General features: G+C 38.5%; 1 protein-coding gene across 2 annotated transcripts in view; it reads right to left on the bottom strand.

Moving 5' to 3' along the window:
- cntn6 (contactin 6) overlaps window positions 1–25,600 on the bottom strand; it is a 101,585-nt gene that overhangs the window by 45,133 nt on the left and 30,852 nt on the right. For both annotated transcript variants that reach the window (XM_032514006.1, XM_032514007.1), the window contains exon 2: window positions 2,027–2,171. In XM_032514006.1, coding sequence (XP_032369897.1) covers window positions 2,027–2,087 — 61 coding nt within the window. In that variant the 5' untranslated portion in view covers window positions 2,088–2,171. The remainder of the gene's footprint in view (window positions 1–2,026; window positions 2,172–25,600) is intronic.

Here is a 25,600-nt window from a genome sequence, read left to right as displayed (position 1 = left end):
TGTTTTTTTTTTTATTGAAACCTGCAATTACTGTTGTAATGATATCCCCCTGATATAGCTGTGTAGTTAACATTGGGAGAAGTTACAACTGTTTTTAAAGAGGTGATTCACTGAGAACTAGATCTTCTACGCTTTATTCACACTCTGTATCTGGTCACTCTGAAGAATCAAAACACCGACATACTATACATGTAAATTGGTCTAAGCTACAGTATATTACACGTCAAGACTAATTAGAAAGACTGACAAGTAACACAAATGGCTAATTGAGTTATGCTTTATTTCATTATGATCTTGAACAAGTACAATAACTTGGTTAGGGTATTTACATGGGAGTTGCAATATCATAGTATTGCCTTGCTCTGGAAATAATCGAATAATTAGAGAGCCTGCAAAGCTGCCGTCTATATGCATGGTGTTTGTGCATGCATATCTGCTCAGTCAAGCTTGTTGTCTTGGTTAGCTCCAGCCAAACTATCAATACACAAGAGTAATTAACCGATGTTGCACTAATTACTCCCGTGAAATCAAACATTTCTTCAATAGATGCACACTCACACACTTGTGTCCACCCTCCCTTTTTCATATGCCAAGCTGCACCCCGTTGTTGCTCTTGAAAAATTGCCCTTTCTTTTTTGTCCCTAACCTTGACTAGGACAAAGAGCGCTCCCTCCCGTATCATCATCTTTGCTATCATCATCCTAATGAGAGTGGGAGTCTTTGCTTCAGGAAAGGGCCTTGTTTTCCCCTGCCTCTGAGGGAGGGACTGCATTTTTACCCGGGTTGCGGTGTCCTTAAACAAATTAATGAACCTTTAATAGACGGGCTATTTCACCTGGGAAATTATCATGGGGGGGGGGGGGGGGGGGGGGGGGGGGCTGCCTTGTAAACCCACCAACTGGACTGACCACCGGCACACAAACACATGCTAATTTGTTTTAATGGGAATGCGTGCAAATGTGAGCTCATAGCGGGTATATAGTATAGATGTACAGTACAGCATGCGCTGCTATTTGCATATTCTTGTCTCTTGTGTTTGCAGGCTGCACAGATATACACTGCTGACTTGAGATGAGATGTTAAATCAATGGAAATGGAAGCATAAATAACAAAACAATAAATCCTCACACCATATGCTGAATGAATCCACTTGTTTTTTGGGGATGACTTGTAGACGGTTTGCTTAAGTTCAGTTTACAGTATATCTGTCAATGGTGACTGTCACCATTAAATCTCACTGAACTCTTAATGAGAGCTCTGAGAGCTCTGATTTGAACTCCAGCAGGTATAACGGAACCGAACGCTAATGTTACTCGGCTTTTCTTTCAGCAAAAAGAAGAGCCTCGGCACACAGTGGATCTTTGTTTCCTCTGAACAGAGTTCAGAATACATTAGTGTTAAGAAAAGAGTCAGTGTGGACTTTTATAGTGCTAACCACATTTTATGTAAGTGGCTGCAGTTGGACATAAAGCAAGAAAATTGCATAATAAAAAAGGGAAGCATAAAAAGACCACAGAAAGTGAATTTGTGCACGGTATCTCTTGACATGTGAATCTAACAGTAAAACATGTTTATCAAAGGGGATTTGAAGAGAACATTTAAACTCTGGCTGCACTTAAATATTGAGATTAAACTGTAAATATATTAGCCAATCTTTAGAATGACACAAGGCGGTTTTCCCTTTACCCTGTGGCATTGTTATCCTGTTAAATAGAATTCAAAAACACCACTAACTTCCCATGTCTGCCTCTGTGATTCCTATTTGCCCTGAAATGCTCTGCTACGCTCTTGAAACTGAAGTCAAATCTACAGATTTGGCCATGCTTTGCAACTCTCTTTTGAAAACTGGTAGAAGATTTTGCCCAGATACAAAAGCTGCTGAAATAATGGTACCTTCTAAGACTAATATCATGCCCTTTCAAATGAAACAATCCAAACATGCATAAGACAGAGGCAATCCCTCCCTGTGAGAGATGCATGCATATCAGGTGTGTCATGAAAAAGGCGGCTTGACTTGGCATCTCACCAGCCAGGCACTCTTTGAGTGACAGAAGGATCAACAGTTCCCATGGCAACAGCATTTTCATTTTCCAAGGTCAAAGATTCTCCTTCTTCCCATCCAGTCCAGAGAGTGGAGAATATTTCCTGGGCAGAAACTGCTCCGTTTGGCTCTGGAAGAAAAAGGAGGGCAGATGAGCGCTGTGGAGATGAGGAGATGCAGTCTACAACAAGCATCTGGAGAGGGAAAAAAACACACACGCTGGAACTTGTGGAAAATCCGCGAGCCATTAATAATTCATTTAACCAAATAAGTCGAACCAAGATCCAAGGGCCGAAGGGCCAGCTAGCAGCTGATACTGGGGAGCTGATATTTAGTGTATACTACATATCACTGCTACACTATCTCCCAGGAGCAAGTCAAGCATAGGGAAAAAAAAGAAATAAAAAAGATGCTCGCAGCAACAGTAACAGATGAGCAGAGCAGCCTGCCAAAGGTAATGCTAAGCTTTCTAAAAACTGTTTGTTCAACATATTTACTCCAGCAAAATGTGTGATGTATTCATGTACGATAGATTGTATATCACAGGAAAAGCAGACAAATTGAACTGAAGGAGAGAGAAAAACGATCGTTCTGTGGGCAAATCAGAGACAGAACATCTCTCATGGATCATGATGCCAAGAACTATTGCCATCGATTTAAAACTACAAAATAAAGCTTTTATAATTTGGCCAACCTTGTCAAATGATATTACAAGTAACAATGTAGTTAATGATGTCATTTCATGAACTTACCAGACTGTTGTAATCAAATATTTCACTGTGTAAATATTTTGTGAAAGCACCAATAGTCAACATTACAATATCGTTGAGGTATTGATATTGAGATACTTGGTCAAAAATATTGTGATATTTGATTTTCTCCCAGCCCTACTTCACTAGTTAGACCACACCCTGCACTAACTGTTCATTGACTCTTTACTACATTACAGCATTTATATAGTTCGGTCTATTCATGTATACTGTGCTACGATGACTAACATCACTATCTAGTCCACACTTTGTACAAACTGTACATAAACTCTTTACTTCATCATAGCATTAATCATTCATTTAGACTGTTTTTCATATATGCTGTGTTATTACTTCACTACCTATACAAATACTTCCACTAACTGTATTGACTCTTTACAATATTCAGCATTTAGACAGACAGTTTGTTTGTGTTGACTATATTATTACTGAGCCACATCACTCACTAGATTACAATTTGCAATAACTGTATCTTGACTTCACTCCTTCTCAGCATTCATATGGAATATTTATTCATATATTCTGCATTGTAACAGATCCTCATCACTAACTAGACCACAATTGAAACGTATTCGGACTCTTTACTACATCTCAGCAGTGTTATAGACTGTCTATTCATGTGTATTGTGTTATCACCATACCACTTTTGAACATTTATCAACTTCCTTACACCTTACTTTGTGCCGGTTTTGAAATGCCTGCTTAATCTGTACTTATGTAGCCTATTGTATTCTGTTTTCTTGTACTGTACTGAATGTGAAACAATGTGTTGTCCGTTTGGTTATGCTTTTCTGGCCAGGTCGCCATTTTAAATGAGAACCTGTTCTCAACGGCTTACCTGGTTAAATAAAGGTTACATTAATAAATAAACTCTCTCATGTCGTGACCGCAAGTGTACTCATCCCAAACCAGTCAGTACAGAATGTTAGATGATTTTCTTCTGTTTGGTACACTCTGTGAACCAAATGATTAGACACTCATCTTCATGCACAGAACATAAAATCCAAAGTGCGACTTCCACAGGAAACCTATTTCTATGTCTCTTAGCTATGTCCTTTTCTGTGTTAGTGCCTGTAGTTAATTGTTGCCGACAGATGGATGCAAAATAACCAGAAGAATCACAAATCATGACTGGAAGAAGGGAGAAAAAAGCATTAGGCATATAGGGAGTGAAGTCGATTTATTCTGCCCTCTATTATTTATGCCAAGGGGGCACAATACTGATCATCCAAGCTTCATCTTGTCAGTCATCCTTATTGATTTGGTTTCCAGTTTTTTTAACCTTCTGCCTTTTTGTTTGTCATCCTGCCCACACACTTGTCACAGGTCTCAATCAAATATGTAGGGATTGATCAATAATGGGAGGTTTGGTTGATGTATTTTCTTATGAGACTTTCTGGGTATATATTTCAGAAGAAGAAACTTCATCCATTTAATAAGAAGAAGACTCATACATTCTTTTGACCCACTTGACATGTTGCTTTAATAAACTGCTCCGCCTTGTGCTGTTCTCATCCTCCGTTAGAGTCAAAGGTAAAACTATATGTTGATTAAGGTGCTGGATGAATGGGTGCTAAGTGAATGACACAAAGCTGCATATTGCAATTACAGTTAGATGCATTTCTATTGGGCTCTGAGAAACTTTAAATCGATGCAAAATGCTTTCCAGCAATTTTGTCAAAACGCTGATCTTCAATCAATACTGTTTTAGGCCAGCACCTGTAAGTAATTACAAGTCAATATGTTTTAAAATTCAGATGTGCTTGCCAAGCACCAAGTGAGTGGAGGAACTCAGAACGAGTCAAAATAGACTACAAATGCATGTTGATAATGGTCTCATGGTTTTGACCGACAGTTACAGTAAGCGACTTTATAAAAAGGATACATAAGAAAGAGTATGACATTCTTCATATGGATCAGAATGATTTGATATTTATGACTTAGCAATTTTTAGCCTAAATTTGAGTTTAAATCGCTTAGAAACTTGTAATCAGAAGCGCTTACTCCTCTCTAGCACAAGGTGCATCAAATTGCTCTATAAAAAGTATAACTTCTAGGTAATACCTACATTAATACCCACATAATTCCTTCATGCATGTGAATCTAAGACATATATTTTGTCAATATCAGGATGCTCACTGAGGAATCATAACCATTTGTATTTAGTGGATTGTGAGAATATGGGAACCATTACAGTCCACTGCAGAGGTTGTCTAACAAGCCCCTGCAGCCATGAGTCATTAGCGGATGCTCTGCCCAGTGATCGATGTTAATTTATGTCCGCTGTAGTCAGCTGTCCACTTTCACTTTCAAGCTGATCAAGTTTACTTCGTCTCCTCCTCCACACACATGTCCCCTGTTCATTTAGCATTCAAAGACAGACTCAAGCAACCTGATTGCATTTAGCTATAGACAGTATTATGCATAGTGTGGAAATGCAAAGGCCACAATCCCGTAAGGTGTATAAGTGAGGGAGCTGGCACTGCTCCTCTGTCAGATAGCACAACTCTGTTTTAATGATGCATAGGGCCCTTGCCATCCTTGGGGAGGATGTGTTTCTTGGTCACAGCCCAGAAATTTAAAGTAGTTGCTTGTGATTCTCATGATTAATTTATATACCATAGAAAAAATACAATGGTAATAATTCTTGTGCCCAGTGGATGGTGGTCGCAGGTGTTGGAAATACCAAATGGGATGAGGCCAAGCTAATGGTGCCTGGAAGGGAAACTATCCGTCAGGGATAATCCCTAACACTGTAACACCTCGGCATAGATAATGTGCTTCCCCCGCCTCTCTTACTAGCCTGTGATATTGAGATGGCTGTGGAGAAATGATTAAAGGAGGAATGGATGTTGACACGGATAAATGTATGTATCCAGAGTGAAGTATTGCCGGGTTTTAATGTTTAGTGATGATTAGCTTCCCGCTCTGAGAGAGCCAAACTAGGCTAAGACAAAAAAGGGAGGTGGAAGGTGTCCTGTGAACTCTGGTGAGCCATGTTCCACTTCATTACACTCTGAGTAATTGGTTGAACATGTGACTACAGAAATTAACTTCAGCAGCCTTGTGAGAGGTAATTAAAGCGTGTTGGGCATACCATGGTAAATGTGAAATTCAGCATAACACACGGCACCCATAAAGACATCAACCTGACACCACATTATCATGGCTCAGAGCCCCAATATCCTGAAAACATATAGCCTCACTCATTGCAGTAATTATTTAATAATGCTCATATTAGAACATGTCTTATCTGTCTAGGCTTCAGTTTCATCAAACAAGGTGCCGGGCTGTAAATATCAAGAAAAGCCTCCTGATCTCAGATTACATTTCATCTTAAATCCAGTCAGCCACAAGGAAGCATGAGTGTGCTGCAGCTGGCTGGGGTAGCAAACTGTCACTCACTGTGCAAGTGCATATTACTTATTGACTAAGAGAAGGTGGAGAATATTGAAAGCTAACATCCTGTCAATTCAATACAGACTCAGCAAACAGAACCAAACATGTAGTTTGGGAGTGAAAAGCGCAGGGTTGTTTGATGAATACTTATGAATGCTTAAAGATTCAAAGAACCTAACTGACCGGCAAGTTGTAATCTTTGCAAAATTTTATGTGTAACTGTAAATTGACAATGTCTTATTTTTTTTTCAGTTTTAAGAAAGAGACCTAACAATTAAGTAAAGTGAAAAAAAAAGTAAAGACCTTGTCAGTGCATCTCTTGAGGTAGGGCCATGTGGAAGTGTGTGAAAAAGGATGCTATATGGGACCAGGATCAATTGATTATATTTGGACTAATAAAGTGACTGTTCACCACAGACCTGTATGGAGCCCCAAAGTGTTCAGTACTGAATAATAATTCACGTGAATTGACAGAGAACATATACATTAAGTGATAATTTGTGAGATAGTTTCCTTTTCTTGGCAAAACTCAACTGTAATGACGTATTTTTGGAAGATATACTACAAATTGTCGTGCAAACTGTTTTTTGGGAAGAATGAGAATGTGTTGAACTAAATGCATTAAAAAACACGTTGAGAAGAAGGATGAGCTAAAAGTCAAGGAAGTCAGAGCAGAAAAGCTGGCCCAACTACATGTGCGTTTTTAACACTTGGCCTTTATTCTTAAAAATTAATGGGTTAGTTACAGGTTATTTTTTCATGCTCTCAGAAGCATAATTAACCAAAAATTGACATCCCTTAGCTGAACTCATTATTATGAAATGTTATTTCATCCCCCCCCCCCCACACACACACACACACACACACTTCCAGAAACATACCAGTACTGTATGCTACCACAGCTCCTGTACCTGGAAAAACAGCTATGTTCACAGTCATTTAAAGTATGTGATAAATCACGAAGCCCAACAGACAAGCATGTTTCCATGATGAGTACTCACAGAGTAAGTGGAGTCAGCTCGCTCTTCCAAGACACCATCAGCCCTTGGCCTGCTAAAAGAGAGAGAGAGAGAGAGAGAGAGGAGAGAGAGAGAGAGAGAGAGAGAGAGAGAGAGGAGAGAGGAGAGAGAGAGGAGGGAGAGAGGAGTGCGAGAGAGGAAGGCGAGAGAGGGGATTTATTGAGAGTCCTTGTAATATTTATATACATGAGGATTAAAACGCCCAGAATATTTCTGGAGCAGGATAGAATCTGCAAGATGCAGCAGGATTTAGGCTACACGATTGGGCCAGTGGTTTTCCCATGATACTGCTGACAAACAAACCGAACCGAACATAACCTGCAGTTGGAGGAGGTAATGAAGTAAACCCTTCAAGTTATCTATTTTAAAAGACACAAGAGTAACACCACCAATTTCAACTTTAACGGAATGGTGTTCAATTACATCTTACTTCAAATTTTGCATTTGAATCCCAATTTGTATTTTGTCACTCCCCAACCCTGGCTTTAAGCAACTCACAAAAGCTTTTTCAACAAAGTTAAAATAGCTGACAACTGGACATGTAACATGATTCAGAAAGGTAAGCAGTCAACACAGGCAAGCAATGGCTTATTTTCTGGTTTATTCACCATTTTATTCATCTTTAACTCAAGAGTGAGCAGTTTACAGAGACATTTGCAGGCTAGAATGGCAACTTTAAACTCCAAAAACCCTTTAGAGTCAATAAGCAGGGGCATACGGCTTTGTAATGATCCCTAGATCCTCATTCAGCACACAACCTTATCACAAGGCTTTTATTGTGTCAGCAGCCGTGACCCATTTCAGGGGCTGCCTACTTTGAAGAACAAGGACTACAAAAGGTGTAGCCTTTGTATGACTGAAGGCTACTGTGATAAGCAGCAGTACCTCCTCCCACAAATGAGACAATCCATACAGAGGACTAACCAAAACATTACATGTACTTTAGGAACAAACATCAGTCCTACTTTTCTGATTATGAAAGTGCGCTTCCACAAGAGATTATATTTATTACAAATAATAACTCAGACATCACAAACACGTACTTCTAGACCCACACGAAAACTAATCATAATGACCTGAATGTCTGCACTGGCACCATGGAGGCCATTTACTCAGTGTAATTCGGTTTCCAGCAAGACAGACTCCAGTAGAGCTATCACAAAAAGACTGATTGATTCTGCAGGTGGATAGAGCCCTGCTCGCGCTGTGCACTCTATATTCACAAGATTGCACTGTAAACATCCAAAGGGAGGTGCCTTTTTTATTGTGAAAAGCAAATGAAAAACATTTTTACAACAAGGAGTTGTTTTTGTGGAAAAAATAGGTAACAGGACATTGAGGAAAACATAGAACCTTGCCAGAACCAGCTTCCTTTGAGAACTTGTTTGGAAGACTTTGCATTTTTAAATCTGTGACTCTTGAATTACTGGTATTGGTTGGGTCTTTGTATATTAGAGTGTGGTCTAGACCTACTCTATGTGTAAAGTGTCTTGAGATCCACTGATGTTATGATGTTAGACTATAAATAAAAATTGAATTGAATTATCTCAAGCAACCCGACATTCGGTTTGGAAACACTGTTGACTTGGTTTTTGACGACTTTGCATTAGTACGAACTTTTGAGTTCTTGAAAAGTGGCTAAAAACATTTTTATAATAACTGTTTTTCCGTAGCATGAGATCCTTAAAGCTCCAGCAATCAATATTGTTTTAGGTTAACAATGAATCAAATGACTAGCTTCACATTAACAACCCCACTAATAATTACAAGCCCAACTCGTTTTTTTTTAACCTTTTACAATTCATTGCTTTTCATGTTTCAATCTCACCACTCCCATAAACATGGAGCTAGATCAGTGACAGTAACCTGTGGTATTGAAAATAAAACTTGAAATTAAAACCGAAAAAATATTGGCACTGAAAAAAAATCAAAAAGTAATAATCTCACAATCCTTTGACATTATTTCACTTTGACATTTGTTTGCATTTTTCAATATCAATCTACATTTTTTCTTGATGCCTGTGTCTTTTCAGTGACTTTTTTTTTTTTTTTTAAGCGTAAAGATTTTTACTAATTGTCACAGGCTCTGTTCAACTTCAGTCACGTTTTGACGTAGGGAGGAGGGGCCTGAGGGGAGGGACAAAGAGGGCGTGGTTTATGGGTATTTTACACCTCCACAGGAATCCTCACAGATGTGTTAAAACTGCAGTATTAACCACTAGTATTTATAATGACTGTAAGTCCTTTTTTGAATATAACTGTTCAGTGCTGAATTCCTATGAAGGGAAATATGGTGCAAAAGGTGAGAGCTTGTAGAATACAATGTGAGAACTGTGGAATGCCGGTTAAAATTTGCACGTGTACAAATACAATTTACATTTCATTTGCACTTGTAGAACATGTTCACACACCTGGATTCTGAATGTGAAGCCACAGAAAAAAATGTATGGATTGATATTTTCATGAACACAATGACAGCTGCAAGCGTGTAGAGTACACGAGTTCTAGTAAAAGAGTACTCGTGTACTCTTTTTTTTATTTTCTCGGGTTAATTTTCCATCACAACCACAACTCAGTGATTACCATAGACAGTTAAAGAAATGGACCAACAGATCCTGCTGCTCTGGATAGAGACCAGTGAAGTCTATTAAAAGCCCTTTTTCAGTGAGTGATGAGCATTACTGCGCAGCCTCCAACTGAGCTTGATGACGTAGATGTGACTTGTTAGAATTCCTCATGGGGGCGGCAGCTACGAACTGTAACTTTAAAATTGGAGGTATGACATACCGTTAATGTTGCTTGGTATCTACAGTGCCTGAATGTTACCTTTTTCTAACAGGAAGGGGATAACATTTGTACCCATGTAAACTTTTGCCAACTGCATGCTACAGTACCTTCCGATTCTATATTAATACAATGATGTAAGACCAATAACGAGCTTCAACATCTTGGACGAAATCTGATTCACATTGACAGACTTACACCAGCCTGTGTCGATGAGACACCTTGACCAACACATTCATTTCTCTTATAGTCAGGAGAGGCTAGTTGCTACAATGTGTGAAAAAGGTATAGGCCTTTCATCACTTTTCTTTTCTGCAGTAACAATTTTCTCTTCCTCCTCTCTGCCTTTCTCCAGGTAAAAACCATTGAAAACCCGGTCAGCAGACACTACAGCATCTTCAACATCTTTAGAATATTATTAGCCTTGTTTCTTATGGCCAGTCCAAACTTTGTTGACACGTTTTCAGACTTAACCTAGCGTCTCCACAGTACTGGCATACTGAACGGACAACTATATAAACTATATAAAGGCCCCATTTACACTTGTCGTAACAGGTGTCCTATTCCAGAATAAAAGCCATATGAGTTTTAATGCAAAAAAATAGCAGAAGAAGAATAACCCTTGGGTCTAAGCAGTTTCATTACAACACTACTTACTACTGTTTAGCTAAGCCGCTAACAAGCGTCACCTTACTAACACAGTGAATAATGTGCATTCAAGTCAAGTGCGACCAGGGGCATTTCTAGGACTTAAGGAGGTCCTCTTAGCCATTTTAATAAACTGAATGCAATGCAAAATGGTTATTGGCTAGCCCAGCTTGTTAATAGCCAGTGTATTTTCATTGTAGCAGCCCCATTTGTAGATGTTAGTTAGATGGCACAAACATTTGAATGAGACAAAGTTTAGGGAAGCGGCTGTGCGCTGCTTTACATCTGTGGTGGAAAACAACAAAAATACATGGAGCACGGACACAGCACGACATGTCTGCCACAGCATGCCCACAGCAGAGCGCGCCCATTATAATTACCTGAAGGTGCACTGACCATAGAAGCCGCGCTGCTCATCTCTATTTTCACAGAGAGTGGACACAAAGCGATGCACGGGTCTGCTTCAGAGCTCTGTGTGTTTCACCCTGAACCATGAACTGTAAACGCCACATCACGTAAACTTTAAACAAAATCCTCATCATTGCACACCTAAACTTTGTGTTGCTACAATTAAAATTACATTTGAGTCAAAACATTCAGGGAGGAAGCCCCGGAAAAATAACCAGGCGATGCCGATGAAGGAGCCAATTGTTTTGCTCATCTTTTCAGGTTTACTCTCACTCAGGTTAACGGCCATGAGTATTTCAAGACATGAAAATGTAAGTGGGGTATTATTATATCTGTATCTGTGCAGTTATGTCTTGACTTTTGTCTATTTTTTCACCCTGTGTGTTTGGTCTTTCTTTTAGCTACAGAGTGAGAAATCTCACTTCTATACTATCTTTATTGAGAGTTTGACATGCGCAGTAGCTAGGTAATGTGGGGGTGGCAGTAGCTCAGTCTGTAAGGAGTTGGGTTGGAAACCGGAGGGTTGCTGGTTCAAGTCCACATACAGACCAAAGTATGGTCCTAGGCACTGCCAAGGTGCTCTTGAGCAATGCACCAAACCCCCACCTGCTCGGGGGTGCCTTTACATGGTCAGCCACCTCACTCTGGTTCTGCCAAATTCTCACCTTAAGCTTGCAGCAACTATTCATTCATATTTCACATTTTCAGTCAGACCAGAAACATAAAGCAATATAGAGACAAAAAATAACTTCTTATGTTTTAGATTTTTACCCCGTGTTTTTTTTTGCTAAAGTGATAAGGCATCTCCGTTGGGGGTCTCAATACTGCCATACAGAGCAAAAATAATTCTAATATTGGCTTCTGCCATTGGTTGTTTTGTTTGGGACAACATGGATTTGTGGGCTCTTGTTGCTCTTATTATTAGTTTCTCCCCGTATCAATTTATGTGCCACACAGATAAAGCACATTTTAATTTTGTAATTATGATAGTTGATGTAGTGGGGTGGAGTGTCGGAGGGAAATTAGTTAAAAAATCAATGACATTTTCATATCAATAAATTAGGGCTGACAAATTTGATTTTAAAGCTTTTGAAGGGTGTTGATTTAAAAAGAATCAATAACATTAATTACCCCTTTATCTGGTTGGGCACCCATCTTGGCTATGGGGGGTTTGTGGCTGTCAGGGACTAAAGAGGGATGAGATGACTAAGCCCACACACACACACAACTAAAAACAATAAGATCAGCATAGTCAGTAAAAGTAAACTTTTGAATTTGGATGCCTGTTTGTTGTACACAGAACAAGGCCTTCAGCTTAGCACCTTCAGTTCCCAGTCCCCAAAACTACAATTCATAAAAACACAACTTAACACAATAAGTATACATACTATATATACTGCAAACTGTGTTTTTCTGACTCATGTTAACCTAGATTTTGGTAGTCTTGCCATTCTGCAAACGTTTACACATCCAAAGCTTTCCATGGAAACAGTTTTACGTGCAATTAAATAATCACGGCCATCTTCCAATCAGTGTCATTTACCAAAACAATCAACTCACACAACATTATGGAGACTCAACCTATGGTTGAGTCAGAAAAAAGACTTGTGAACACGATGTCTGGTCGGACTAATATAAAGACTCTTTGAGGAAGTAATGCATGTTATAGCCCATTTCCTTTTCCAGCTCCGGTGCTGCAGGAAATTCCTCCGGATGTATGTATTTTCCATTTCCTCCCACTTTCTTTGTGTTTAAAATTAGGTGGATTTATGTGGACTACGGTCAACTGCTCTTCAGATGTCTGCAAGTTAAATTGAGATAACAAGTCCTATTATCTGTCCAATCAAAGTTTTCTCTCAAACGACAATTTTGCAGTGGCTCTGTGAGGACTTTAGCACCGGCCATGGCGATTGTGATTGGTTTAAAAAATATTCCATTAAACTAGAGCATGTTTACCTCAAATGGGAATGAAGCCAGACCCTCCTTAAGGGCACTTTGGAGGAGGGTCTGGCAAAGCGAGACTATGCATTTTATTAATTTGGCAGCAGAAGCAGCAGGGGCTTGTTTTGAATAAGACCTGGTAGTTAACATGTAGAACGGGGCATCCACATAGGAAATATAGCATCAACGGCAAACCCAAGGAACAAGCGCCAACACATAAATAAGTCAGTGATAAATCGAGGACAATTCACGTTACTTTTTCAATGTCTTCGGTAGAGTTGGGCGATATCCAAATTTAGACCGTTTACACCGTTAAACCTCCTCCCTATGTTCCCGTCACCAGACCCTTGGCTTGTGCCGACACCGTCCAGAAACTGAATAGCAAACACTAATACTGAAACACCACCATACTGCCAAACTGCAGAAGTTGTGTTCTTCTTCGAGACCAGGTCACTCTGTGAGCAACCACAGCATTTTTAGGCATTAACTAAATTATATTTCATATTTAATCCTTGTCTCCTATATAAGTGCATTGCATTTTTTTAATGATGGTATTGAAACTGAAACCGCTGCTATTTTTAAGACCCCGCCGTATACCGTATCACCGCCCAACCCTAGTCTTTAGTGAGAATTGTATTACTGTAGTTGTGTGTCACAAGGCAGGGGGGTTACATCCTGCAATTTTATTGGGATGTGGAACAACTTCAGAATGATGATGTGTCATTACTGTGTCATCATTCATCTATGTCCTCCCTCGTGTCCAGCAGGTAATTATTATAGTATACTTTGCATTCCCTTCAAACATGAATGTGCGTGCGTGCGTGTTTTAAGCTCTTACTCATATTTTGGTTTTGGAGAGTAAGAAAAGATGAAACTCTCAATAACTCGATTTTTATTTTTTATTGCCCTTTTGTACTTTTTGGAAAATCCTCCTGAAATAGTACAACATATTTTTCTCTATCTCTGCATGCACTGAACATTTATTCCAACCCTCTCACCATGCTCAGGTATCGCACGGCCTGTTAGAAACCCCACTAAGTGCCCACAGCGAGAGAGTCACATTACGGCAGCTGTACAGATTATGAATGATAGGGAACCTCTTTTCACATTCATTAAAGTGCCACAAATAAATAATTTATGGCTTAAAATTCCAGGCCTCCAAACATTCAACTGTGTTGCGTCAGGCCTTTTCTCTCCTTCCAGTTTTTTCCCCCAGTACAAGTGATGCATTTGCTGGTCAGTAATCTGTTTTCCATTCAATGGAAAGACCAGTCAAAGCCCCACGTGTCTGAAAATGATTACAACTGAGAAAAAAAGTCATCAGCAGAAGTCCCCTCATTAATTTTTGGTTCAATAAGCCCTTTTTGAAGCTATGTTTTATTGTTAGGATACAGTATCTACGTTATTTGTCTAAGTTACCAATCATATACAGTATATGTTGTATAATAATAATAATTATGCTTCGTTGTAAATATTCTACTTATCCTGCCGGCCGCTGGTGTCAGCAGGTCACGGTTGTAGCGTCCTGCTCTCACAATCTAACCACATTCTGCAACAGGCGCACACACACACACACACACACACACACACACACACACACACACACACACACACACACACACACACACACACACACACACACACACACACACACACACACACACACACACACACACACACACACACACACACACACACTAAACAAATGTAGGTTGTCCGTGGTTATCAACAGGTAAAACTAATCTTTATGCTTTATATTAAGTTATTTAATTCAATCTACTGTTATTCTACTGTTATTCTATTCTTGTCATGGCTGTTTGCTGTGGTGGTGTTTATTTATTTTGCTTGACTGTTTCTACTTTTCATTGTCCCTAAGCTGTTTTCTTATATCAGCTGTTTATTGCTGTTGTTTGGCTGGCTGTCTCTTTGTCATTCTTTTGTTGTTTGTTTGTTGTCTTCCTACGTCCCAAGTCCCCATCCCCGTTCTCTTGCAGGGTCTTGTTGCTTTGTGCAAATGTTTTCCGCTGTTGTTTTCCGTTGTCCCCACCCCCCATCCCCGTTCTCTTGCAGGTATGGTCCCTTCGCTATGGTGTCTGTGTGGTGTTTGTGCCCCCCGTCCCCATTTCTGTCCCCATTTCTGTCCCCATTTCTGTCCCCATTTCTGTCCCCTTGTCCCGCCGTAGGACAAATCATGAATATATAATAAAACAGACAAAAAGAGTATATTAAAACTCTGTTAAAGTAAAAATCTGCCTGGCACAACAAGGTATTCAGCTCCTCATACTGTATACCAGGCTGCGAGGCAGGACAGGTTAAAAAATAAATAAATATTCTACTCAAAGGAAAGATTGCTAAAAGGAACAAACCACCCACAAGAAACCGCGTCGCTAAGTTTCTCTACGGAGCCACTTGTAAGAGCCAGTAACATTGCTATCCTCATAATTCGCCCTCTGGCCTGCAGTTATGTGACATATGAACCCTGCTTGTACAAACTGAATAAACACCGACATTTCTTTTTTTTAAAACAGGCGCGGGGCCCTGTGCACCGCATTGTGCCCACAGCATTTGCACAGGCTATGATTATGCTTTACTTTCACAAATCTGTCAGGCATACTGTATATTTTTCGACAAAAGGCCAACACTGCTTCTCTAACTGACAGTCATTAAAAAAAAAAGAATCCAAGAATGTCTGTGTATCCTAATTACTTTGAGGATTACTTTAAAAGGCTGACATATAGCTTGGCTACAGTTAGGAAGACAATGAAATAACAATGACGCCAAAAACAATCAATCCATCTTTGTTTCCTCAGTTGAGCACATTAAAATCCACGGGAAAAGAGTGTTTTGGTGAGCATCTGGGCGTTTTATACCCGTGGAAAAGAAGAAGAAAACAAAAGCTGAGGGGAAAAAAAACGTCCACTCAAAATTACAGTTTTCAATGCAATGCAATGACAGCTCTCTGTGTGATATAAAAAAAAAACACCAAAACAAATTTTGCTGAAGAAAAACAGGCTCAATCATAAATTGCTGATGCTGTACACCCGCTTCATCAAACCATACAGTATCATCACAGCTACTCAGGCTTCTGTCGACAGCGCCTGGCCGTCTTGCTGCCAGGGCAATTGCAGCTGTCAGTCAACTGAATAATGTGGGAGACAGCTGTGGTATTTCAGACAAGAGAGAGGGATTTTATCATCTTTCCTCCAGTAGGTCACACAGCAAATGACTAATTTTAGTAAAGGTGGGGTGTAAACAGCGGCTGCTTTTCTTGACAAGGCTTTGACTGAGCATCACTGCAGGACAATTCAGATGTGTCGCTGTCTGATTATCCACCCTGACATCCTGGGAGTGAGTCTACAAAGAGTTATATCAGGCCGGGAGGCTCACAGTGAGAGACTTCAATAGGAAGTGTGGAAAAACTTAAGACGAAACCCCACAATACAGTTACATAAAAAATGCATGCCATTTTGTTGCTTCCACGGTTGAATCTCTTCAGAAGCTCCATTGGCGGCTTCTTGGAAGAAGTCTGATGAAGAGAGAAGTCTGGTCTCAGTTCTCAGGAGATTTTAAAAATGTCAATCTCAGTGAGAGCCTGCAGGAATGCTCTGTACACACCAGCTTTGGGTTAACACATGGATTAAATCCGATATTGTCTTTAACAATAGCTCTTTCATGTGCATTTCACGTTTGTGCAGCAGTGCATGGATCAAATGACGGCCCGTCTATTAACTTGTTAGGAGAAAGAGACATCGTACAAAGCAAAGATTACAGCCTGCAACTTGTGCCAAATGCTCAAGTGTCAAATTAATTTGTAAGAATAATGAGGCCTTCAAAGCTTCTCAAAACAACAAAGGCCAATACATGTGGGGGTCTAAGTGGTCGATATACTACAGGTTCCACTTCCAGGATTGCTCCGGTGCTGTAGGAAATTCCATCGAATGCATGTATTTTCCGTTTCCTTCCACTTTCTTTGTGTTGGAATTTTTAATTTGGTGGATGTATGAGGTCTAGTGTTGACTACTCCTCAGATCTCTGCAATGTAAATTGAGACAGATAGCTAGACTATCTGTCCAATCTGAGTTTTCTTCTGCACAACTATTTTGCAGTGACTCTGCAGAGTTTAGCACCGCCCATTATGATACTGATTGGTTTAAAGAAATGCCAATAAACCAGAGCATGTTTAGGAGTAGCCAGACTCTCCTTTGGCACGCTTTAAAGAAGGGTCTGGAGAAGCAAGACTAGGGTCTAAGACGGTCGACGGCGCGCACACACACACACACACACACACACACACACACACACACACACACACACACACACACACACACACACACACACACACACACACACACACACACACACACACACACACACACACACACACACACACACACACAGTGCAGCCAATAGCTTGAGGACAATCATTACAAAAGCATTTTAAAATGAATATGATACAGACAAAATAAATAATTCATAGATAGCGTCTCTTGTACTGGATGAGCTGCAACATGATGAGTTGTTTGCCTTGTTTTTCTTTACAAAACAGAAAAAAATGATTAATGGGTGTTAATTGCGAAGGCCAAATGAGCAATAGTGTTCTTCATTTGATATGATAATAAATGAGGGGGTGAAAAAAAACACCATATGGAAGAAAGAAATATGATATTGAGTCAGTGAGGGATTTTTAGGAAGCATAGTTTGTACAATTGAGACAAACAAGGTGATCTATTAATTAGAAAGGTTTTGTCACCTTTGGACAGAGCCTGATTAGGTGTTTTCAGTCTCTATGCTAAGCTACATGAGCGTGTTAACGGTCAGCTCCTCTAACAGCTGCTTTAACCAATTTCAAATACATATCTTAATTAATTTATGGAAAAATCTATGTGGGATTATATATCAAAGTAGAAACTTTATTTGACAAAAAGGGAAATCAAATTGATAAACCTGCATACAGTTGGGTGAAAAGACAATCAAAAATGAAGCAATTGCAGCCCCTATGGCCCCTTAAACACTTCATCCTACCTTTCCCATAATGCAACTGGATAACTTCTTTCATTAGACCCTCCTGACTGCTATGCTATGTTTCTCAGATGGCACACTGCCATCTTAGGTACAGGCCCATAACCCTGACCATATCATAAAGGTTGTTTTCTGTTACACTGGAAAGCTGCTCCGGGGCCACAGAGGACGCCATACAACTGTTGTTCCAGGCTGGGTGGCTGAAATTGAAAAGTTCACCTTTAAAAATCCATACTGTCCACTTGAAATGTTTTTAAAATGCTGTGTGGCTTAGTTAACTTACTTTCCCAAATCCATGATGAGATAGATAAATAGATTGGATTAAACTCTGATACTGATCTTTGTAGCAAATTAAGTAAAGGAGTACACTATTCTCTGTTTTTATTACTGTGGGGCTGGACCGTGGAGTAGACCTCACCTCACTGGGGAGCCATCGGCTCTGCTGCTTATCATTTCTAATACACGCAAAACCTCAGATTCATTTAAATTAATAATAGAAGGTTGGTTTGTGCAGTGATATATATATATATATATATATATATATATATATATATATATATATATACACACACCACACATATTATATATAATACATATACACATATATATAACAAACATATATATAATATACATATACACATATATATACACACTATATATATATATCATATACACATATATACACAACATCTATATATATATATACTATACACATTATTATACACACATATATATATACATATACACATAATACACCATATATATCACATATACATATATAACACACATATATATAAATATACACTATTATATCCACTATACACAATACATATAAATATATAACAACACACATACATATATATATAACACACATACACATAATATATATATATATATACACATACATATATATATATCTATACACATACATATATAATATATACATACATAATTATATATATACACATACATATCTATATATATACACAACATATATCTTCTACATACACATACATATATAAATATATACATACATACATACATCATATATATATATACATACATACAACATACATACATACTACATACATACATAATACCTACATATATATATATATATATATATATATATATATATATACACACATACATAATATATACACATACATATATTTATATACATATACACATACATTATATATATCACAACAATATATATATATATATACACTACACACTATCATATATATACACATACATACATATATATACACATACTACATATATATACACATACATACATATATATACACATACTACATACATACATATATATCACATCATACATATATATACACATACATACATATATATACACATACATACATATATATACACATACATATATATACAATATATATATATATATATATATATATATATAATATATATATATATATATATATATATATATATATATATATGCATATGTGGCATGCCGTTTAGGAATATATAATATATGAAGTTTATCCATCTGAATATATGGAATGAAAGTCTGAATATATTGAATGAAAGTCTGAATATATGGAATGGAAGTCTGAATATATGGAATGAATTCTGAATATATGTGAATGAAGTCTGAATATATGGAATGAAGTCTGAATATATGGAATGAAAGTCTGAATATTGAATAAGTCTGAATATATGAATGAAGTCTGAATATATGGAATAAAGTCTGAATATATGGAAATCGAGAGCTGAATATATGGAATGAAAGCTGACGTCATTACGGCGCTGGCGCCTTCTTGTGTTGTGGCTGATTAATCAGTAGTAACAAATGTGGAGCCTATGAGTGAATCGGCTAGGAATCTAGTGTCAGCTATTTTGAGCAATGAAGAGATTATTAACCCTGGCAAATGCATGTACGGGCCAAAATACTGGTAACCGTATCCAGTGCCCACACCATTAGCTTCCAGTTGAAGTGTTACTTCTGCCGACATCTCCCAAAGAGACTCATAAATTCCTTCAAGAATGATGCATAATGTTCTTTCGGCAACGTTTTGTTGAACAGGATTGCTTATAAGCACTAAGAATCGCAATAATGGAAATATATCCTCAAGGTGACGCTATCTATTTCCAACTGTTTGTGTCGTTTGGAGTATGACCAGTTGTTGCAAAAAAACCCTGCAGTTCAACAAAGTATTGGACTATTTCAGCCGATGCCATTTTGTAAACCAGTGAATTCAGAAAGGTATCCCTTTGGTGACATTTCTTCAATGTATTCCAACTTTCATTCCATATATTCAGACTTCATTCCATATATTTCAGACTTTCATTCCATATATTCAGACTTCATATCATTATATTCAGACTTCATTCCATATATTCAGACTTTCATTCAATATATTCAGACTTTCATTCCATATATTCAGACTTCATTCCTATATTCAGACTTCCATTCCATATTTCAGACTTTCATTCCATAATCAGACTTTCATTCCATAATTCATACGTCATCATATATGACTTTCATCATATTTCAGATGGATAACTTCATATAATATATTATTTCCTAAACGGCATGCCATATATATATATATATATATATATATATACATCACATACATCATATACATACATCTACATACATACATACATACATATACACACACACACACACACACACACACACACACACGTATATATATATATATATATATATATATACACACACACATGTACACAAATACATATATATATTTAAAAAAGGAGCCAGATCCAGAAAACAGCTTGTATCTCACTCATTGCATTTCTGTCAAAAGGTCAATTCTCAGACAGCGACAGCTACTCTGAACAAAAGCGGGTTGACAGAGCTACATATATTGAAAATCTAACAACATTGGCTGGGTGTACAAATAGTAAAGGAGGGCACCACAACACCTGTTTTGAAAGCTGAGACATTTCAATTTCAGAATGCAAATAGCTTGGGATTTTTACTGCTAAAGGGTCATGCACTGCAAAAATCACCTCTTAGAGAGCAATACAATCCCTGTACTAGGGGTGGGGGAAAAAAATCAATACAGAATAGTATCCCAATATTTTCAGTGGCAATACTGTATCGATACACTGACGCCAAGTATCGATCTTTTATTATATACTGTATGTGTTGGTCAGTTTGACCCATTTTGCAGCAATAAAATTGAAGTGAGATCAACCAAAAAAGAGAGATGTTTCTTTTTAGATAAAACAGATGTTGACAAAGTTTCCTTTTAGGGACATCACTTGAAAATTAGAAGTTGGAAAAAAAAGTTATATATTGCATTGCGTTATACGGCAAATATTGCAATATGTTTAACATTGCAATCATACTGTATCGTGGCATAAGTATCGTGATGATATCGTATCGGGAGGCGTGGTGAATCCAACTCCAACCCTGTACACAACGCAGGTCCACAAGAGCATTACAAAGGCTCCGTATCATAATGTCAACTGAGCATGAACTCAAACCAAAGCTATGGAAATGTCAACCCTCAGACAAATTTTGAATCGTTGTCTCTGTTAAAAGGAAAGCAAAGGCTAGGGATATAATTTACATGTCATACTTGAGAGGATTCCTGAAATGAGCATTCCAATTCTGATGTTCTTTTGTCCATCATTCCTGTCATTTACGGCTGACCAATTTGAGGAACATAACTAGCGTTACACCATTTCAATTTTCTTTCTAGAAATTAAACTGCAGATGGATAAATTCTAGTATTACACAATGAAATAAATAAAAGAATGGACGTTAATTAAGTATAGCTAAGAACTGTTATTGGCTGCTTAAACCTTCAATTGTTACAGCTGAAGCCAAAAATACATTTTGGGTGCGCTCCCGTTTGGTTTTTACCTCCAAAAAAACTAGTTTAGACAATCTGGCTAAGCAGCTGGTTTGTTTACAACTTGTCTGGAATGGAAAGTTCTTTTAAATCACTTATAACAACAAATGTTTATTGTTAATTAAGAAGGCTCAACAGTAACCACAATAGCTCAAAAAACACAGCATCTATAAAAGGTTGGGTCGTTTTATATCAAACACCAGTACACCGTCTCTTTTACCCTTGCCCTCTCATGCACCCAAAACTCCCCCAGCCTCAGTGGTTTCAATTAATTTGGCTCTCACAGAGTCTCAGCCTGAGAATATCAACCCAGGAGACAAGACATCCATTACTGCCAGGTCTCCAGCTCCATTTAGACTATACTGCTGAGGAAACTCTGCTCAAACACTGAGGATAATACAACTATTCTCTTCATCTGGAATACGAGTTGTGCAGTTTACAAAGACATACGTGTTCTTTATTGAAGAGGTAGAAAAAAACAAGACAGCGAAACCTGTGCATGGAGGTGTGCTGAAGGTTGATAATTTTATCCTTAGCAAGCCCTGGTTACCTTGTCAGGCACTTGCAAGCCAACTGCCGGCCGTATGTCAAGCTGTGAGAATGAAGAATAAAGCACAGATGTTAATGATAAGCCAGCAAAGATAATAGTAAAAGTGGACTTGGCAAAGGTTTCATTCATTCATTTCATTATGCAGCGGGTTGGTGAAGTGATCTATAGTATTTGAGTGAACATTTCTCTCCGAATATACAGCCATATCTCAGGAAACCCACGCAACCTTAAATCATTTGTTGCAGTTGTGTATTCCCTCCCTGCTACAATACAGCATTTTATGCTCATTTAAGCAAACAATGCCACATTCTGTTTTAACAGCAATGCACGACAGGGTTACCTGTGGAGGGGTACAATGTCTTACACCGCTAAAGGTGAAGACATGCATTAAAGATGGGCACATTACCAAAGCTCCAAAGACTCCCAAGCCAACTTGCGGAAAAACATGAGTTGTCTATCTACAGTAACAGTAAACTGTGAAAGCCATATAATTGTGCATTTTTCATTCCACACCTTGTTTTGTTTGCCCTTGGACTACAACTACAGAATACAGTAGACAATTACTAGCCACATTTACCATCTCACTGCAATATGTCAGATTACTATCTGATAAATAGTGCGGGTGAAAAACATTGCAGCTGAATTTCCCACTTGCATTTTGTTCTGGTTCTAAGGTGGAATTTCAAACTGTCTCGTATCTCTGGAATACAGGCTTAAGAAAAACTAACTAGAAAAACATTGGAGAACACTTTTGCAATTATGTAAGGACATAATCTAATCTGAAAACTGCAGCTCTGGTTAAAAACAATGCAACTGATCTAAGCTGATATTCTGTCTATAATGGAGTGAAATGTAAATGTACGCAATAAAAAAAACCTTTGACCGGTAGTGTATAAATTGAGCAACTAAATATAGAAGATGATGTGATACTCCACTGAATAAGTGAAATTTTTAACACCAATTGGTGGCGCTAAACGAAAAAAAACTCAGGGCTCACCAAAGTCATTAGGGTCAATACTCTAAGAACCACGAATACCTGTACCAAATTCCATGGCAATCAATTGAGGAGTTGTTGATATTTTAGTCAGGATCAAGTGTTGAACCAACAGACTGACAGTCCAACATTAAAAAACAGGCATTAACTTGTAATGGTTTATGGGCAAAAATCACAACATGCTTTCTGGTGCTGACCCTGAACAATGAGTCAAGCAAAGTCAAGTTATGTACGCCAGTATCACATACAACGTCCCAATGGGCTTTACCAACCTACCACATCAATTGTTTCTGACCTAACACAATGCAGCTGGGTAACACACTGCTTTTCATGCTGTAATCATAAGAGCAAAAGTCGCTGAAGTCATCCAACACATTTCATCATCCATTATACATGAGACTATGGCTAAGTAACAGTGCAGCTCCCGGGTCTCTGCTGCTGTTGTGCATGGGGATTAAGAGTCAGTGTGAAAATAGATGTGTCTCTGTCTAAGGGCCACATTCCCAGAAAGCCCAGTATTACGCTCCTGAACTCCCCTGCATGGTTGTGTCTATTTGAAGCACAGAGCCTATACAGCTCAGACTGTCGAGCCTTTCACAGTGATGGCCTCCACATATTCTTCATGTTACTGCCCCATTAGACAAGCTTGGCTCTTAATTGCAGTGGCACTATCTGGCACATACAGGACAACTGTGTTGCTGCAGCCAGCACTCCACAAGGCTAATTTCCACTTCCATGTCGGTGCTTTAACACAGTAGAAGGGCGACTTCCTGCGGACAACCTCTTGTCACTTTAATTGATGGCAAAATTGCTATGGGTGATCATTCACAACTTAGAGCACTTCTGACAGCAGGTGGCTCTGTGTTGAGAAGTCCAACTCATCTATCATCCATTGAGCCTTTCTTCTTACCTCAATTAATGGTAATGAATGCAGGATTTTCTCCAAATAACCCTTGTTACCCTTTTTCATAAGGGTAGTTACCCTTTTTCATAAGGGTAGTTACTCTTTTTCATAAGGGTAGTTACTGTTTTTCATAAGGGTAGTTACTGTTTTCAGAAGGTTAACGAATGATTAGTTACCCTTATTCATAAGGGTAGTTACTCTTTTTCATAAGGGTAGTTACTCTTTTTCATAAGGGTAGTTACTGTTTTCAGAAGGTTAACGAATGATTAGTTACCCTTATTCAGAAGGGTAGTTACCCTTTTTCAGAAGGGTAGTTACTCTGTGAGTGCTGCGCTGTGTGTGCTGTGTGTGCTGTGTGCGCTGTGTGCGCTGTGTGCGCTGTGTGCGCTGTGTGTGTGCTGTGTGTGTGTGACGGCCGGCCAGCAAAGTTGTCAAGCCTGCAGGCGCTTGTGGAGTTTAACGCCGAAAAGACAGCAATCCACAGATTCCCGTTGATCTTATGGTGGACATGTGTTGTGATATTTAAACAAACGATACGTCAACGGTGATATAAAATCCTCTTAATTACGAGACCGGTCTGAGAGACCTCCAGCTTACAGCGGAGTCTTCGAGCATGACTGGCTGGCAGGCGAGCAAGCGGTTCCGGCTGCAACCAGCTGGCTGTCACGTCCAATGTCAACATCGGAGAAAATGTGCAACTGACCATCAATTTTTCGTAAAACTGCCCCTATTCAAACTCTACACAGTTAATTCGCATTAAAAAAGTCTGAGATGTGAATTTAGTGGTGTAATAGCAGACGGAAATTGTAAGCGTCAGTCTGACGTGACAGCCCGCTTGTTGCTGCTGTCAGCTGGAAGTCTCTCACCCCCCCCCCGCCAGCCTTTGGGCCACGCCTCCTCATTTACATTGACAAGTGACAAGTCAAAATGAAAAGCCAAAGGTTAAATCAAAATTAGAAAGTTGAATCTTAAAATGTCAAACGGCAATTTCCAAATGTAAAATTCAAATGATAAAATTGAAAATTATGAAGTGCAAAATTATTTCTTTTTTTTTTCCATTTGAGATTTTAATTTAAGTATTTCCATTCAAGCTTTTCCATTTTGAGGTACATATTTGATGTTTCTTTCAATTAATAAAAGATTTCAACGCTTTCAGTTTTAGTATTTTTGTTTTCTTTTTTTAATTTAATTATGGCATGATTCCTAGTAGCAAAACTAGTAAAATAATAATATTTTTAATTTGAT

This window comes from Etheostoma spectabile, chromosome 4, assembly GCF_008692095.1.
Source record: "Etheostoma spectabile isolate EspeVRDwgs_2016 chromosome 4, UIUC_Espe_1.0, whole genome shotgun sequence".
In the NCBI taxonomy this organism is placed as follows: Eukaryota; Metazoa; Chordata; class Actinopteri; order Perciformes; family Percidae; genus Etheostoma; species Etheostoma spectabile.
The sequence above is the reverse complement of the archived record's forward strand: the minus strand, read 5'-3'. Positions and strand labels throughout refer to the sequence as shown.